Genomic DNA, 16,682 nt, shown 5'->3' on the forward strand with positions numbered 1-16,682 from the left:
TTTGTTTTCCAAATTCTACCAACCATTTAATATTTATTATGTGTTCAATAATTATGCATTGACAATGTACAAACATTTTATACATACGTTTAATCAAATCTTAACCTTTGATGTTAACTACAAAGTTGGACAGCATTAGCTGGATATTTGTATTGCTATGATAGGTTTTGTTGGCAGTTTGGTAGTGTTAGTCATCTAATCATGGATCAAAGTGTATTTTCTTAATATATCTTTTTATTACCATCATGATAGTGTTGTTTTTAAGGCATCATATGAACCATGTACAATATTTTCATAGCAAAGTCATAGGACTTAGATGCCTGTAGCTGACATCTTGAACTGAATTTCTTTTTATTTTACTAATTTTTTTTTACATAGATTTGAAGCAACCTATTCTTAGAAGTCAACTTGTTTGGTGGCTTTTTGTGTTTTGGTTTGAAGATTTGTTGAGTTGCTTTTCTTTTCAAAATGCTTGAAAAATTGGACATTATTCTTATGTCTGATTTTTTTATTACCTTTCTGATAGATATCCTTAACATTTCAAGTATCTTACAATATTTTACTAATTTGAGATTAACATGCATGGTTATTAGATTAGATTCTATTTGCTTTAAGTATTTGTCAAACAATTTTTTATCAAAGCATCATTCAAATCAATACAAGTATCCGATACTTTGATTTTATTTTTTGGGTACAATATCCGATGCTTTATTTTTAGGGGAAAACAAGAAAGATTCTTACTGTCATTTGCATTAGCTGGTTTTGGAAAGTACAATAGTACGACCAGAAGGCAAATGGGACAAACATTCTATTTTAGTAGAAAACATAGCGAGATAAATTTTGCATCATGCACAAGTTGTTTCCACCGTTTGATTAATATATTCTACTATTGGATAAAATGAATGAGATATGACGAGAGTTATTGATTAAATGGTGGAAAACAGATTTATGCATGGTGTAAGACTAATTTCAAACCGTTGGTAAAGTTACACACTTGATGAAGTCACCCATCCTTTCTTGATCGAATTTGCATCTAAATATTTGGACTTTTTAGAGTCATTTGTTTCAATAATTCTATTCTATTTGTGAGTGGTTTATTGACGTGCAACCTATTTCTCTACCATAGATTTAATATCTATAGTTTATTTTTTTATTATTATTTTTATAATAAAAATAGATGGCAGATATTTTATATTGGTATATAATTGATTATTTACGATTAGTCCGTATTCACCTTTCTTTACCTCTTCCTCGCTTGTAAGTATGATACCTTATGGATTCTACGAGTCTAATGTTGCTTGAGTCATATTATAATGACCCACCTTCCACCGTATAGCACAATCCTTTATTATAAAGAATTGCGTTGTATGTGGCGGAAGGTGTTCATTGTATACAACAACCTAACACTCCCTGCTCTCATTGTTAAGCACCACCCTTATGCACTCATCGCTCACCCACTAAACCTTGCAATTAACTTCGATAGGAGGAGCACCACACATCTTAGTTCCTAGTTCTTGCACTTTCTCTGTGTTTGTAAAACCTAGTATTCTTTGAGCGCGTGCTTTTTACACTCTTGGTCCTCACTCATTACTTTGTCATCTCAATAAGCATAAAATCCTTTTTGGTGATTCATCTTCTCGGTTTAAGAGTCTCTGAGATCTACACATTCTCTACAATCATGTCAATATCAATATTCTTATTCCACAAAATTTGACAACTTGGAGTCATTTTGATGCATCCTTATCTGGTATCAAATGTAATGCAATAACCACAATGTTCTTCAACTCACCTATTTCTTCCCTTACTTTAACCAATTTTTTTTTGTTTTTTTTTGTTTTTTTTTGTTTCTTTACCACATTCAAACTACCCGAACTAGAATCTCCTCGCTCAAAATGAAAATGACATCAACATTCAAGCTACCTCCTCTTTGCAGCCCAAAACCCAAGATGATGGAATTTTTGTTGAAGAAATGAACATCCTAACATAATTCAAGTAATTGAGGTACAACATTTCAGGTTCAGAGACTCAATTAGGTTGGTTTAGTGGTATTGGCTTAGGATCTGGAAGTGTGCTCATCCGGTTTGATTATCCCCGATGTCATTTGAATGGACTAATAGAAGTTTATAGAGAAGTTGATCTTTCATTATGCAAATTTACGTGGACAAAATTTTACATCAAATTTAATTTTTTTTTTTATGATATATATTAATGTCTATGTTCATAAAATTGAATTAGTGATAAAAATAGTCATAAATTTGAAATTAATAATTAAGTAAGAATTCATTTTCCCTAAAAAAAAAAAAAGAAGTTAGAATTCATTTAGACAATGTCATGTCACCAGTTGAGTTGCCGCACAAGTATCCCACTTGTCATTTCATCAAAATTTACCCTCAAAATTCATTTTGAAACTCATATGAGTGGGAATAAGGCTTCTTAAATTGCTCAGTGTTGCATAATTAAGAGATATTAGAAACTATCCAGTAGTACACAATAATTAATTGAGTTTGAGAGCTTCGAAGCTGCACTAACAAATTAATATGTATCAATACACTTATTTCATAAATTAACGATAATTTTTATGAAATAAAGAACTATTTATCAATTTTTATAATTTAAAAATAATCATTTAATAAAAAAATATCATTCTAATATTTATAAGAATCATATTGAAATCTTTATATTGAGATTGTAAATGATAAAAAAAAAACATCCTTTTTCATTAACAAACAATTCATTTGACTATTAATTTAAAAATGGCTTGAACGCAATTTTGACCTCCTAACAAAAAAATAATGCAATTTTAACCCCCTAATTTTGCCATGTTTAGGAAAATTTGTTCTTTTGACCCTTTATCTTTACAAAAAGTTACGATTTTGACCCCATTTTTTTTGGACACGTGGCGGTTTCTCAGCATAGTTGAGAAAACTTCGGGGTCAAAATTGCGTTTTTTTTTTTGTTAGGAGGCCAAAATTACTATGATGGCAAACATAAGAGGTCAGAAGTGCGTTTAAGCCTTTAAAAATCTAGTACATCGATGCACTTAAAATTGTACTCCCTCCATTCCTTTTCTTTTGATGTTTTAGCTCTTGACACAAGTTTTAAGGAGTAATTAAAGTATATAAACGTTGTGTGTTTTTACTTAAATGTTTTTATTTATCATTAAATTCACATGTGATAAACCAAATGTCATAACTCATAACTACTTTAATAGTTTATCGTGTTTTCCAACAAGGATAAACTTGAGAAAACAATAATAAATTCACTAAAACATCAAAAGTTTTGAAAAATAGTTGAAGTTCTAAAACATAAAAAAAAAAATGAATGGAAGGAGTAAAAATCTATATCTATATTTATCTAATCTTTACTTGGTCAAAGGCGGAATTTATCAACAACATTAATTTTGTCAACAACAACATTTTCAAATTTTTTTTTTGTCAAAAAAAAAAAAAACATTTTCAATATTTTTCCTATAATGATGCTTAAATCATCATCAAAGTTTTTTTTCTTTCTTTCCTTCCTCTATTTTTGGGCTGCCGATAAAAAGAGCAATGATAGGTTGACCACTTCATATGATATACATCCCTTTAATCTTCATACACAAAAGTGACATGTGGTGACGTGGCTCCCACACATTCATTAACTTTGTCTATCATTCTCTCTTCTCTCTTCCGTCACATGGGGTGTACAAGAATGGTACAAAAAAAGGTGTCTAACATATGATTATTCTATAAAAATAAGTGTGTTTATAATCTTTCCCTAGTAAAGACATTTTTTTAGCACACAATCTTTACATAGTGAAATTGATTACACGCAGAAAACAGTACACACAACAACAAATCAGACCGTCTCTATCTGATTCAAGCCGTTCTGTTACCTCCATGATGATTCATACGGGAGAATGACCTGAATTTGTAGGTTTTGTTTGAGCTAGTTTTGAAAGATATTGATCCAGTGGTATCTACAACCAAATTTGACAATGATAAGTTTCTTATGCGCTATTTTTACTTTACCATGAGTCATTGTAAAAATCTTTCTCTTCATTATGTCAATTTAGATAATTCTATGTCGAGTTGATGAATGCATGTTTTTCTCTCCTAAGGTCCCTTTCTCTCTGATCTGTCCTTTGTGAGATTCTGTTGTCGATTGATTACCCTTAATCTAATCGCTTGGTGGATTCTTTGTCTCCTTCTATTAGCCTTCATTACGTCCAGATCTGGTGAGGCGTGGTGGTAATATGTCAACGATCTGCGCCTTTAATTTGTTTTTGGTTAATCTTCCCTTTGAATGTGCGAATCTGCTTCTGATTTGGTCTTTAAGGAAGAATCCGGCGAATCATATGTCGAGTTCTTTGCCTCTCCTGATTGTTTTTTCGGAAACTTACTACCCAGAATCAAAGGTAATAATAGATTTGCATCTGGGTATTTATGGCGCTCAATCAATCCTTTTGATTGTAATGATTCATGAGTTATTGGCTCAGATTTACCGTCACGATGCACTGTGTTTCAAATTGTCCTATAAATCTGTCATATTAGTGGTTGCTGGTGTTCATTACCCCCTTCTCTCAATTCACTATTCTATGAGATACAACCTTACCCTTTTGTCATACATCACGTTCCTGAGTCTTAACTTCATCATCCAAATGGAAAATCTTAACCTTAATAGTGACAGCAGCGCTGCAACTCAGCGACCAAATCTTACCCAAGCCGAACTGCTTGATTTGTGTTTAATTGGTCGGGTAATGGTGAACAAGCCTATTCATATTTCCACACTTGAGACACGACTCGGTCCTATCTGGGAACCAAAATACCAGATGACACTAATTCAGATGGAGGGCAACAAATTCATGGTCCAACTATACTCAAAAGCAGATCTCACCAGAATCCTGGATAGAAGCCCGTGGCTGATCGACAACAACATGCTGATTTTGAAAAAGGTTGCTATTGGAGAAGATCCTCTGATGGTAGCACTGGACACCACTGAGATTTGGGTGCAGATACATCAATTGCCTTTTGGCTTCATGGACGAGAAGGTGGGCGCACTTGTCGGAAGCCATATTGGTAAAATGATAAGGTTCGACGAAGAAAACAATTATGGGCCTTGGCGCAAGTTTATGAGGGTTCGGGTTGAAATTTCGATGGATACCCCACTACAACAAGAGCTGGTCATCGAGCGGGAGAAAGGAGACAATATCAAACTTGTCTTTAAGTTTGAAAAACTAGGTAAATTTTGCTTTGTCTGCGGTGTCATAGGTCACTCTGAAAATTTTTGCAGTGACAAATTCGAGTCAAGCTCAACAGATAATGAGAAGAGGTGGGGCACTCACCTAAGAGCTGAGAATAATGCGGTGGGAAATGGAAGCAAGGAGGCCAACAGGTGGATTGTTGGTGGTCGGAGCAAGGTAACCGGCAACCGGAATGGTGGTGGTGCGGCCAACATTGATTGCCATTCAAAAGCAATTACTAGCCAAGGCGTTTCAAACCACAGAATATTCGGTCGCATTAAAGTTGGTATTAATTCGGAGACAAGAGCATTAACTTTTTTTAAGTACACTGAATGCGAACGGTCGGATGGAACTGGTTTAGTGCGATGGTGGACAGAGATCGACCCTACCAAAGTCATCATTGATGTAGATACTTCCAAGGAAGTCAGAAATACTACAGCTTTATTTGTCCCAAATCTTACCAAGTCGGATAAAGTTAACAAAGTTTTAGCGGAAGGGATGACGGAGAAGGATGAATTCTTGTATGCTAATGGTGGGGGTGCAGAAGCACTCTGAAAGTTAGTTGATTTGGAAGCCCAGCATAGGGCAAGCCCACAATTGTCACGAGCTGGAAGCAAAGAAGCGCGTACAGGAGCTGAAAAGAAAGGGGCGCGTGATGCAGGCGCTGAGGTGCTGCCACTAGCCGACAGCTGGGTCCCTCAAAGGACCAGTCAACAAGGTCAAGTTGTGCCTTTTAATGATATTCAACAGCAAGGGGCCCCACGGTTGAGTCAACCAAACCAGCAATTACTACAGCAATCATTACCTCTTAAGACAATGTCTGCACATGTTTATAGACAACTGTTTGCAAAGGAGACAACACCTATAAATGTCTCTTTTAATACTAATAATGCTGTCTTTCAGGTCCAAAAAGTGGACAAAGTTCATCAATTAATGTCTGCAGGGCAAACATCAGTGCTGGTCCCTACTCCTAACAACACAGAAAACTGTGCGGAATTTGCTGCTACAAGGGAGAAGACAAGCCAGCCGAGCCAGCACAGCCGAGCTAGAGCCGCAAGACTTGGCAAAGGACCGGCTGCGGTTCAAACCCATGGAAAGCCAAAGAAGCCGGCTATTGCACGCAACCCGGTGCAGCCAGATTCCTTTATGGCTTCTGCACGTGGGGCCAATAGAGCTGGTGGGCCTCAAGATGATTCTGGGCCTAAAAAAAGGTCTAGAACAGATACTGCTAAAGAAGGTGATCGTGGTCAAGAGGTGCGAAAAGAAATGTCTGTTGTTAACAACCCGGTGTATGAAAAAGATGAAACGGCGGGACCTGCTAAGCAGGCCTGCCGAGAACAATGAGTATTATAGTATGGAATTGCCGAGGACTGGGAAACCTGCGAGTGATTCCTAAAATCAAATTCCTTGTCCGGTACTATAAACCGGATATCCTTTTTCTTTGTGAAACAATGGTTGATAATAATAAAATAGAGGAATTTCGCTATCTTTTGGGTTTTGATTTTTCTATTGCACCTACCAGAAATAATAGAGGTGGAGGTATTGCTTTATTTTGGCGGAATACGGTTAATTGTAGCATCATTAATTACTCAACTAACCATATTAGCGCTAAAATTGAAGAAGTTAATCAAAGCAAGTGGGTATTTACTGGCTTTTATGGGTACCCAGATATTGCTAGAAGAAGAGACTCTTGGAATTTTATTCGGAGTCTTGCTAACCAGATTAGTCTACCTTGGTGTATCATGGGAGATTTTAACGATATCCTTCACTCAGATGAAAAAAAAGGAAGAGCCACTAGACCAAACTGGCTTATCAAGGGCTTCCGACAAGCTATACAAGAGGTAGAGCTCATTGATATTCATATGGAAGGTTATCCGTTCACCTGGTTTAAAAGTTTGGGTACAACACGCGCAGTGGAAGAAAAGCTCGACCGTGCGTTAGCAACTAATCCTTGGATGCAGCTCTTTCCAAATGCAAGACTAGAAAACCTGGTTGCTCCTTCATCAGATCACTTCCCTATCTTGCTAGATAGAACTCCAGTAATTAGAAGCCACAGAGTCGAAAGGTCCTTCAAGTTTGAAAACGCATGGAGAATTGAGGATGGAGTTAATGATGTTGTTCAGGGTAGTTGGCTTGGTAGTACAGGGCATAATGTTATGGAAAAATTAGCAAGTTGTGCAGAAGACCTCACGCACTGGAGTAAAACTCATTGTCACAAAATACAAACAGACATTGAACATTGCAGAAAGCAACTCCATAGATGTCGTACTACCCATGGTATCCAGGATGAAACGTATTTTGATAATATGAGGAAGAAACTTGATCATCTGCTAGTCCAAGAGGATATGTTCTGGCGACAAAGAGCCAAAAAGCATTGGTACCGAGATGGAGACCTGAATACAAAATTCTTTCATGCAGCAGCAACTTCCAGGAAAAAAGTTAATAAAATCCTCTCTCTCGAAAATAATGAAGGAGTCCGTACTTCTGATGAGGGTGGAATGCGAGTGATAGCAAAAGAATACTTCGAGGAACTGTTTGAAAGCTATGAAAGCACATGTTCTCCGGTCACCAATATGCTCAATCAAGTAGTTGATCATGAGGACAATGTGCAATTGACAGCCCCGTTTTGTAGAGAAGAGTTTAGAGACGCAATGTTCTCTATGCACCCTGATAAATGCCCAGGCCCTGATGGTTTTAACCCAGGCTTTTATCAACACTTCTGGTCTATCTGTAGTGATGACATCTTCAACGAGTGTTGTCAGTGGATGAATGAAGGACAATTCCCGTCATCTCTAAACTCCACGAACATAGCTTTAATACCAAAAGGAGTGGAACAGAAAACTATGAAGGATTGGCGACCTATAGCTCTGTGTAATGTACTTTATAAACTCTTGTCAAAAGTCCTCGCTAATCGGTTGAAGAAGATCCTACACAAGTGTATAGCGGATTCACAGTCTGCTTTTGTGCCTGATAGATCCATCTTAGATAATGCATTAGTTGCTATTGAATTAGTGCATTATATGAAGACTAAGACAAAAGGCAAAGAAAAAAGTGTGGCACTGAAATTGGACATAGTAAAGCATATGATAGAATTGATTGGGCATACCTCAGAGATGTTATGAGTAAGTTGGGATTCTCGGCTAAATGGATCCAGTGGATCATGATGTGTGTGGAAACAGTGGATTACTCTGTTATTCTAAACAAAGAGAAAGTTGGGCCTATTATTCCAGGACGTGGTTTAAGACAAGGCGATCCATTATCTCCCTATCTTTTCATCCTCTGCGCCGAAGGACTCTCGGCGTTAATCAGAAATGCTGAAAGTAAGGGAGACCTTCAAGGCGTTCGTATTTGCCGCACCGCTCCAAGGGTTTCCCATCTTTTATTCGCTGATGACTGTTTTCTTTTCTTCCAAGCGAATTTGAATCAGGCGAATGTCATGAAGCAAATTTTATTGCAATATGAGGAAGTATCGGGCCAAGCAATCAGTCTCCCAAAGTCTGAGATTTTTTACAGCAGGAATATGGATGACCAACTCAAGCAATCTATCACCAACATTCTGGGAGTTCGCGCGGTCTTAGGGACCGGCAATTATCTTGGTTTACCATCCATGGTAGGCCGGAGCAAAAAGGCAACTTTCAGCTTTATCAAAGATAGGGTTTGGCAAAAAATCAGTAGCTGGAGCAGTAAATGTCTATCCAAAGCAGGTCGAGAGGTTATGATAAAGTCTGTTCTTCAAGCTATCCCTTCCTATGTTATGAGTATTTTTAGGTTACCACATACCCTCCTGGACGAAATAGAGAAGATGATGAATGCCTTTTGGTGGGGACATGGTGGCTCCAGAAATAGAGGCATGAATTGGCTTACTTGGGAAAAGCTCTCTGTTCATAAAAATGATGGAGGTATGGGCTTTAAGGATTTAGCAGCTTTTAACGTTGCTATGCTTGGTAAACAAGGGTGGAAATTACAAACTAACCCTGATAGCCTTGTTTCCAAGATTTTCAAAGCTAGATACTACCCAAATAGTAGTTATCTAGAGGCTAAACTGGGTCATAATCCCAGCTTTGTTTGGAGAAGCATTCATAGTGCAAAGGTGGTGGTTAGACAAGGAGCTCGATGGAAAATAGGGGCCGGTTTTGATATCCCTATTATTAATGCACCTTGGATTGGGTCAGGTTCTAGTATTCCACCCATTGGGGAAGACATGGTGGCCCTCCAACCGTACTCAGTTGGAGAACTAATAGACCAAGAGCAAAAAATCTGGAAGGAACCATTGCTTCGTCAACTTTTTGTTCCGGAAACTGTCCAGAATATCTTGAATACTCCTCTTCATCATCAGGTTCAGAGAGATAAATTGCTCTGGAAGGCGGAGAAAAATGGCCATTATTCAGTTAGAAGTGCTTACCGGATATGTGTAGAGGAAGTGATTAACAACAATCATTTGCGTAAACCAGGGTATTGGAGTGGTATTTGGAGACTAAAAGTCCCCCCCAAGGTAAAAAGTTTGATCTGGCGCATTTGTAGAGATTGTTTCCCGACACGGAAGAAGCTACAAAGCAGGGGTGTTAATTGCCCTTCAGAGTGTGTCAGATGCGAAGACCCCCATGAAGATAGTTATCACATAATGTTTCATTGTCCTTTAGCAATCGAAGCTTGGCAGGCGGTAAATCTATGGCACCTGATTTACCCTGCTATACACCAGTTTGACAATGCTCCTGACATAATCTTTAACCTACTACAAAACGTACCAGCTGTTCATATAGAGAATATTGTTACTATTATGTGGAGTATATGGAAAGCAAGGAATCTGAAGCTGTGGCAACAAGTGTCAGATACAACCATCACTATCTTGGAAAGAGCGAAACATTTGCTACAAGGTTGGAGAAACGCCAAGCTTAAGCAAACTCCTCTAAGTTTGGATAGCTCATCTTCCAATCAAAGTTCCTCTTCCCAAAGCAAAAATACGCCTGTTAGATGGAGCAAGCCAAGAGCTGGAAGGTATAAGTGCAATGTTGATGCATCCTTTCCAAGTGATTCCAACAAGGTCGGTCTGGGAATTTGTATCCGGGACTCAGAAGGGAACCATGTACGCTCCAAAATTATGAGTTTTTCTCCAGTTTGCTCGGTAGACGTAGGAGAAGCTTTGGGTTTATACCAAGCAATAAGGTGGATACAAGAACTTCAATTAACAAATGTTGATTTCGAGGTTGACTCTAAAAGAGTAGCTGATTATTTCAACAAAGGCCATGGAGATATCATCGAATTCGGCTCCATTATGGATAAGAGTATCCAATGGTGTCACAATTACTTAACAAACTCTCATGTTGAGTTTATTAGGAGGCAAGCAAATGAGGTTGCTCACACTCTAGCCAAGGCAGCCACATCTAGTACTAGCTTCCAGATCTTTGATGATATTCCTACATGTATTAGTGATCTAATTTTTAATGAAATGATATAATTTTCTTTCTCTCAAAAAAAAAAAAAAGATAATTCTATGTCAAATTTATACAAGAAATCTTTCTAGCAAACACATTATGTCCTTAAACCGTATTTAACACTAATGTTTTGAGGCAATTTCTTCGTTTGCAACATTAATGAAGTTGTACTCCCGTTAGAATTGTTTGCATGGTCTTGTTTTTAATTTGTCGAGCACATTGGTACGGATGCAACTATAGATCTTATAAATTAGAAATCACTATTCTTGAATTAAGAATTTCTTAGTATTGGATTGAATCTTTGCTCTTTTACTCTAAAAAGCTTGTCCCAAATTGTCTTTACAATTTTCTGCATATACGTTTGGATTGTATGTTTCATGCTTGACCCTAAATGCAATTGACATTGTGGTTTGAAACTGAGATCAATTGCACTACTTAACAAAATTATATATGCAGAATGATTATTATTTTTTATTTAAAATGAAAAATTGAACATATCTTCGTTGGGTTTAATTTGTAAAGTTTATCATTGTAAATTACATGCTTTCATTTTTGAAATAGTATTAATATCAACGCAGTGCAACCCTCAAGATGATGTTAATTCACTAGTGAGTTTTAAAGTTTTAACCCAACTCCCAAATTGTCAAAATTTGAGTATCATGTGGCCCAAATCTGCAAAATCATACATAAAGTCGTCAAACCATACATTATCAATCTTCCACTAGAAATCAACCTTTCTTGTCGAACATGATTAACCAAGCTCACTTTTAAGTTGCAAACTTGCTAAAATCATCATGCTACCATTTACATGCATCCCTGCAATATTGTAAATCGGATATCTAATATTACCTAATTGTACCATCTGATAATTTACTATTGAAGACGTATAAATTTTAAAGCTTCCATCAAAAGAATTTTGATATCCTATTAGAGTTTGCAATCATACTATACTCTTTAAAGTAATAGTATGGTATGATTGCAAGCTCTACTTTGTTATTGAAATTATTCTAATGGAAGTTTTAAAACTTATACATCTTCAATAACAAGTTATAATTTGTTACAAGATGGTAATATTAGTTTTTCGGTTTACAATATTTCAGGGATGCCTGTTGATGGTAGCATGATGATTTTTGCAAGTTTGCAACTTTCTCAAAACGTGAGTTTGGTTGACCATGTTTAAATTAATTTTTTCCTTTATAACCTCCAACTTCGTATCCATCGATTCAAATCAATTGAGCTACCCAACCTATATGAACTCTCCGATGCTAAATAAATTTATATCACCCGTGCATGTAAATGGGTAGATTGTATGTGTAGCTTGATTTTTTTTTTTGACAAGATGTGTAGCTTGATTGTTAACTTGAATCGTGTGATATATGGATTTATATTGTATACATGAATTTATATTGGCTTAAATGTGTTTTTGATCCCTTAACTATTTATTTGGTATCGCTTTGGTCCCTTAACTAAAAAAAAGATTGTTTGAGTACATTATATTTATCTCCGTTACCTGTTTTGGTCCCTTCCGTTAAAAAAATTCCAAAAACCGTTAGGGTTTATATTATTCATCTTCTTCCTTCTCCTTCCATCATCTTCTTCATAATATTCATCATTAAAAACACACCAACTCAGAAAAAAAAATCATTTTAATTTACCAAACAACAATTTTTTTTAAATCCAAATCCAACCTCTTCAAACCATTACATGCCCAAAAAATTCATTCTCTTGCAACCGTACAACCAAATCCTAACCTTCACCAAACAATCCATTCTCGAACCAACAACAACAACACTTGATTATAAAAATCTTTTTTTTTTTTTATTCTTTAAACCCACAAAGGGAGACTGCAAGAGAGGGAGAGTGGGAGATCGAAAAGAAACAGAAGAATGGAAGAGAAAGGGGAGAGAGAAGGCGGCGGTCGGCGTGAGAGAGAGTTCAGTGAAGAATTGCAGGGAAGAGAGAGAAGTCAGAAAATTGAAGATCATTTGGGTTTGAGATTCAACAGATGATTAATCAAAGAAGGAAGCTTTGAGTTTAAGATTCAACACATAAGAGGAAAGATTGAAGGATTTGTTGATTTGATGAAGAGGATTTGGGGTTTGATGATGATGAAAAAGAATTTTTTTTTCTGGGTTAGTGTGTTGTTGATGATGAAGATCATGATGAAGATGATGGAAAGAGAAGGAAGAAGATGAACCCTAACAGTTTTTTGAATTTTTTTAACAGAAGGGACCAAAACAGGTAATGGAGATAAAGATAAAGTACTCAAACAATCTTTTTTTTAGTTAAAGGACCAAATCGATACCAAATAAATAGTTAAGGGACCAAAAGCACATTTAAGCCATTTATATTTGAGTAAATTACTCCTCCTCCCTTCAAAGATAATGCTATTATATGAATATATATTGTATACAAGAATTTATATTTGAGTAAATTACTCCCTCTCCCTTCAAATTAATGATATTATAACCTCTCTCATCATGATTGATTCAAAATATATACAATCATCCCTTCAAAGATTCTGATTTATATATTTTTTATCCAAATAAATATTTTTCCGTTAACTTTCGATTTACCTTGCTAGACAAATTTATATTTTACCAAAATGATTTTTTTGTCCATTTTTTTACTTTCATATCTTCCAATGAGACAAAAAAAAAATATATGCATGTATTCTCAAAAATTGAGATTAGACACAGTTAAAATACCATCTGGTCTATACATCACATTGGTCGCTATGATCAATAAGTCTTGATTGTCGGGTCAAGATTGCAAGGTGTGTATTTTGAGTTTACATTTAAAATTTGATTTAGTGAAGTCGAATATAAATAGTCTGATCTTGATTCAACGACTAAGATATCTGGTTGTGATATTTTAGAGAACCATTGTTGCTCTCTCAAATGTGGATGCCACTACTCCCTTTGTCAGAGCTAGTTCCAATAAGTCCCTCTTTCCTCATTTTCTCTTCCTTAGATTTCCTACAAAAAATAACCCAAGAATTGACCTCCAAAGCAATGGAAACACCAATAAGAGTAGAAAGCCCTAAACAATAACTCAATTTGGCATAAGACCTACTAGCTCCAATCACTTCAAATCCTTGAAACACATTCACAAAGCCAAGAACCACACAAGAGTAACCAACAAAATGGTGGTAAGATTTCCAATACTTCCTAAACTTGTTCGTAGTATTTGGCCTAAACAACAATGCCAAAGTCTGCAAAGCTCCGAGGCAAAACACCGCTATTCCGAGCTTCCTGTGGAGTCCGTACTCAACTCCTGGCGTCATTTTCCCGAGTTGAATACCAATACCAAACCCAACGGTTCCAAGAATAAAACCAAACATTTGTATTCCTGCATGAGCATAGAACCATGAAGGGCCTAATGTCTGAAAGTGTCGAAGATAACGTGCTGTTATCGCTCCTGTTGGTAAAAGTATACCCCAAGATATTGCATTTAGGACGCCATGAATCACTCTTAACATTGTGAGGTCAGTGTGTTGAGATGATGAGGATGATGAACCTGACAAAACATCAAAAGTGGCAATAGAAGATAGATCAATTGATGTTGTTGGATGAATGGTTGGTGAGTAGCCTTGAACATAAAGACCTCTATTCCAAACAAGGTGGATTTTGGTTTTATTCGATTCGAGTTTGAGTTTAGCGTAGATTTGAATAGGCGCACCGTTATGAATGGTTGCCATTTTGCCACCATACATAGCTGCAGAGGAAGAGAGGAGGTTGATATTATCAAAGGGTTGAGAAAGAAGTGGTGATTTTTGGAGTTTTACAGTAGTGTCAAGGATGAAAGGTAGAAGAACTATTTGTCCTGTATTTGGGTCTGGAAATGATATCAAAGCATTAGTTCCTGTCATTTGTGGTGAAGTAGGGTTGATACCAAATCCAACCCAACCAGAAGGTGAAATGAAAGTGCCAAAGAAAATTAGTTCTAAGGTGGAGCTATGAGGGTGTAAAGTCCATGCTATTGAGGCTTGTTGTGTAGGAAGATTCATGCATTTTTGAAAGGTTTTAGTGGAAGTTTCTGTTGTGCAGTGAGATGAGAAAACAATGTGAGGAAGGAAACATAGGGAAAGTGAGAGGAGGAAGAGATAAACATGGAACATGGTGATAGATGTTTGTAGTAATGGATGTTTGTTACTAGCTAGCTTTTGTAAAAGATTTGTGTTTTCTAATGATGTCTTTAGGGGTGAAAAGTGTGAATGTGTCATAATTGATTTTGAGGGAAGTTAGTTTGTGCTTAACTTTGAAGGAAAGCCATTAATAGTCTATCTATGCGTTTGGTGGAGATTTATTTAAAAAAGAAAAAAGAAAAAAAGAGTGGACTCTATAATAAGAATTGATGTTTTTGGCTTATTATGATTGGTTAGAATTTATAATCTAACAATATAAGAGTACAAGACATTATGGTCTCATATAAGATACACTTGTGTCTAGTGGGGCTATTCCTTTTTGTGGTAGCTATGATTTTTATAAGATATTGCAGATTATGTCTGCATATTGTGCTTGCCTTTGAAGCTATGTTATAATCATATAAGTTATGACATTATAATTTCAGCATTGTTTTTGTTTTCTAAAAATTTATAATTATAATCACAGAGAGATAGTTTTTGGACCCTTGTACTATTTAATTATATACATTGACATGTTATACAATATTGTTTTTTACTGAAAGTTTTGGCAGATATGAAGAAAAAGTAAATGTAATTTTTTAACAGGCATGACAATCGGATTATAGGACACCTCCAATAAAAACTATAATTAAAGAAGAAAAGCCTCTAATGTAGACAAAGTCCCAAATAAGAAAATCACGAGTCACAAAGGAAAGTGCAAAGGGCCACAACAATAATGAAATCAGCATGCTTGTGATAATTACTTTTGGCTCGTTGGGTTTTTTTATATCAGAAACAATAGAGTATCAGATTCAAAACACCTAAATCCAAGTCTCAACACTTTTTTGTAGGATTCAAAACAGCCATGTTCACGAAATCCTAATTTAGTTAAAATTGTTGAATGTCATAAGTAACCAAACATTTATTTATTTAGGTTGTAGCTCCTGGGATCTATTGTGCACATGATACAAAGAAGTAAGCAGTCCTCAAAATTGAAATTCTGGAAGCAGAAAATCGGTGGCCGATTTATGGAATCCGGGGCCCGATTTTGCAGTGCTATTGCAGCCTTTTGATGCGTGAATTTTCGATGCCCACGGTGAAAATTGGTGGCCGATGTGTCATAACAACATATTTTTGAAACGTATTTTTATGGGCCAGATTTGTTCCAATTTTATGAGGGATACTTTTACTATAAATATAAACTTTGTATCGAGTAAACCTTGAGATAGAGGGGACTGAAAACAAGGGTTTGGAAGGCAACACAAAATTAGGTTTATATAGAATTTGCTCTTGGCAACAAACACTAAGGTTGGGGTTCATTCACCATGGGAAACTATTAGGACTGAGTCTCTTGGTCACGGGAAGAGATTGAGACTTTGGGTAGAATTAGACGAGAGACTCACGGGAAGAGATTGAGACTTTGGGTAGAATTAGGCGAGAGACTTATTCTTGTAACCTATTGATATCTCTTTTGTAAAGTTACTCATCATACTGGTCAGTTTTGGGCCGAATTGTGTAAACAAATTTCGTGTGTTCTCTCTTCATTTCTCTTGCTGTTTTCTACCTTTGCTTGTGTTTATAACTTCCATACATTTATTTGGTTACTTGATTATTACTTGCTCCACACATCAAGCTCCACACATCAAGTATTTATTGGTGTTATTTTTCATAATAAAGTCCGGTTTCCAAATATTTTTTCTAGTTAATGAACAACTGAGAGCCAATAAATTACTAAAATAGATACAAAATGTTTGTAAAAAAAAAAAGATACAAAATGATTTCTGTGTTTGCTTTTAATTGATTACATGTTGCTTTTTTATATTTCTTTTACATGAAGAGGACTAATAAATAATAATTGATTAATACATACCCACGTACAAATTGAAAATTGAACAAAAATATA

General features: G+C 36.0%; 1 protein-coding gene across 1 annotated transcript; it reads right to left on the reverse strand.

The window, feature by feature from the left end:
- Positions 1 to 13,301: 13,301 nt before the first annotated feature.
- LOC11419646 (cytochrome b561 and DOMON domain-containing protein At2g04850) lies at positions 13,302 to 14,906 on the reverse strand. Its single transcript, XM_003617931.4, has one exon. The coding sequence runs from the start codon at positions 14,876 to 14,878 to the stop codon at positions 13,550 to 13,552; it is 1,329 nt and encodes a 442-aa protein (XP_003617979.1). The 5' UTR covers positions 14,879 to 14,906; the 3' UTR covers positions 13,302 to 13,549.
- Between the last annotated feature and the right edge of the window lie 1,776 nt (positions 14,907 to 16,682).

Source organism: Medicago truncatula, chromosome 5, assembly GCF_003473485.1.
Source record: "Medicago truncatula cultivar Jemalong A17 chromosome 5, MtrunA17r5.0-ANR, whole genome shotgun sequence".
In the NCBI taxonomy this organism is placed as follows: Eukaryota; Viridiplantae; Streptophyta; class Magnoliopsida; order Fabales; family Fabaceae; genus Medicago; species Medicago truncatula.